Below are 856 nucleotides of genomic sequence, written 5' to 3'. Positions count from 1 at the left end.
TCACGCCGGCGATCCTTGTACTCCTCATAACAGCAGTCACCAATGATCTCTGGGATGATGCCAAAGAAGGCCAGCTCCTCATCATAAGCTGAGATACACTCCTGGCGGGGATAATGAAGCTTCCCGGTACGGTAGAAGTTGAGAATGTGGCGGAAAATATCAGGGTCCCGATCAAAAAAGTACTGCTGTGTCTCAGGGTGGTAGAAGAAGTCCCGCTCCGAACTGCCCAACAGAGTGTCGGGGTAGCGCTCTAAGGTGTCCAGCCACGTCTGGAACTGGATGCCACTCACATTCAGCACAATCAGAGAGTCCTGGCTTCGCTTCCTCTCCTGTCGTGGAGCAGCTGGCATGGGACTTGTGGCCACTGGCATCCATCCTATGGCCGCTGCCCTGGCAAAAGGTAACCAAGCTGCTACTCCTGCTGCCATGGTCCCAAACACCTGCTACAGTTAAGGGAGTCAATCTAGAGTCAGTTCAGGTCCAGTCACTAAAACAGAGAGGTAAAAGAAAAATACAAATGCTCACACATTTTCGAGGCAACAGAATTTCTGAACATTGTTGTGATTTTCAGTATTAACAGAAAATCTTTTTGCTTCCTTTTTGTTTCCTCCCCTTTTTCATCCCAGAATATCCTTTCCGGGGTTGGTTAGGCAGTCAGGACAATAAATCAGGGCACTTGGAAAGCAGCGTATTCAAAGCAGCTACTCTAGCAGACACATCCTTTGGATAGAAGGTCCATGCGAGGCACCTGGATGGAAGCAGCGGTCCACAAAGCACTAACCCCAGGAGCCGGCTGGTCGCTCTGGTGCAGCGGTGCAGCCACCTGGAAGGAGATTTTCTTCCACGCGCGACGAAG

At 50.8% G+C, this 856-nt stretch overlaps 1 protein-coding gene across 1 annotated transcript in view; it reads right to left on the bottom strand.

Moving 5' to 3' along the window:
- The window catches only part of LOC104529463 (potassium voltage-gated channel subfamily D member 2), a 1,134-nt gene extending 706 nt beyond the window's left edge, over positions 1–428 (bottom strand). The window contains exon 1 of the mRNA XM_029086440.1: positions 1–428. This exon is cut by the window's left edge and continues 706 nt beyond it. Coding sequence (XP_028942273.1) covers positions 1–428 — 428 coding nt within the window.
- Between the last annotated feature and the right edge of the window lie 428 nt (positions 429–856).

Source organism: Antrostomus carolinensis, unplaced genomic scaffold, assembly GCF_000700745.2.
Source record: "Antrostomus carolinensis isolate BGI_N321 unplaced genomic scaffold, ASM70074v2 scaffold46588, whole genome shotgun sequence".
Taxonomy (NCBI): Eukaryota; Metazoa; Chordata; class Aves; order Caprimulgiformes; family Caprimulgidae; genus Antrostomus; species Antrostomus carolinensis.
The sequence above is the reverse complement of the archived record's forward strand: the minus strand, read 5'-3'. Positions and strand labels throughout refer to the sequence as shown.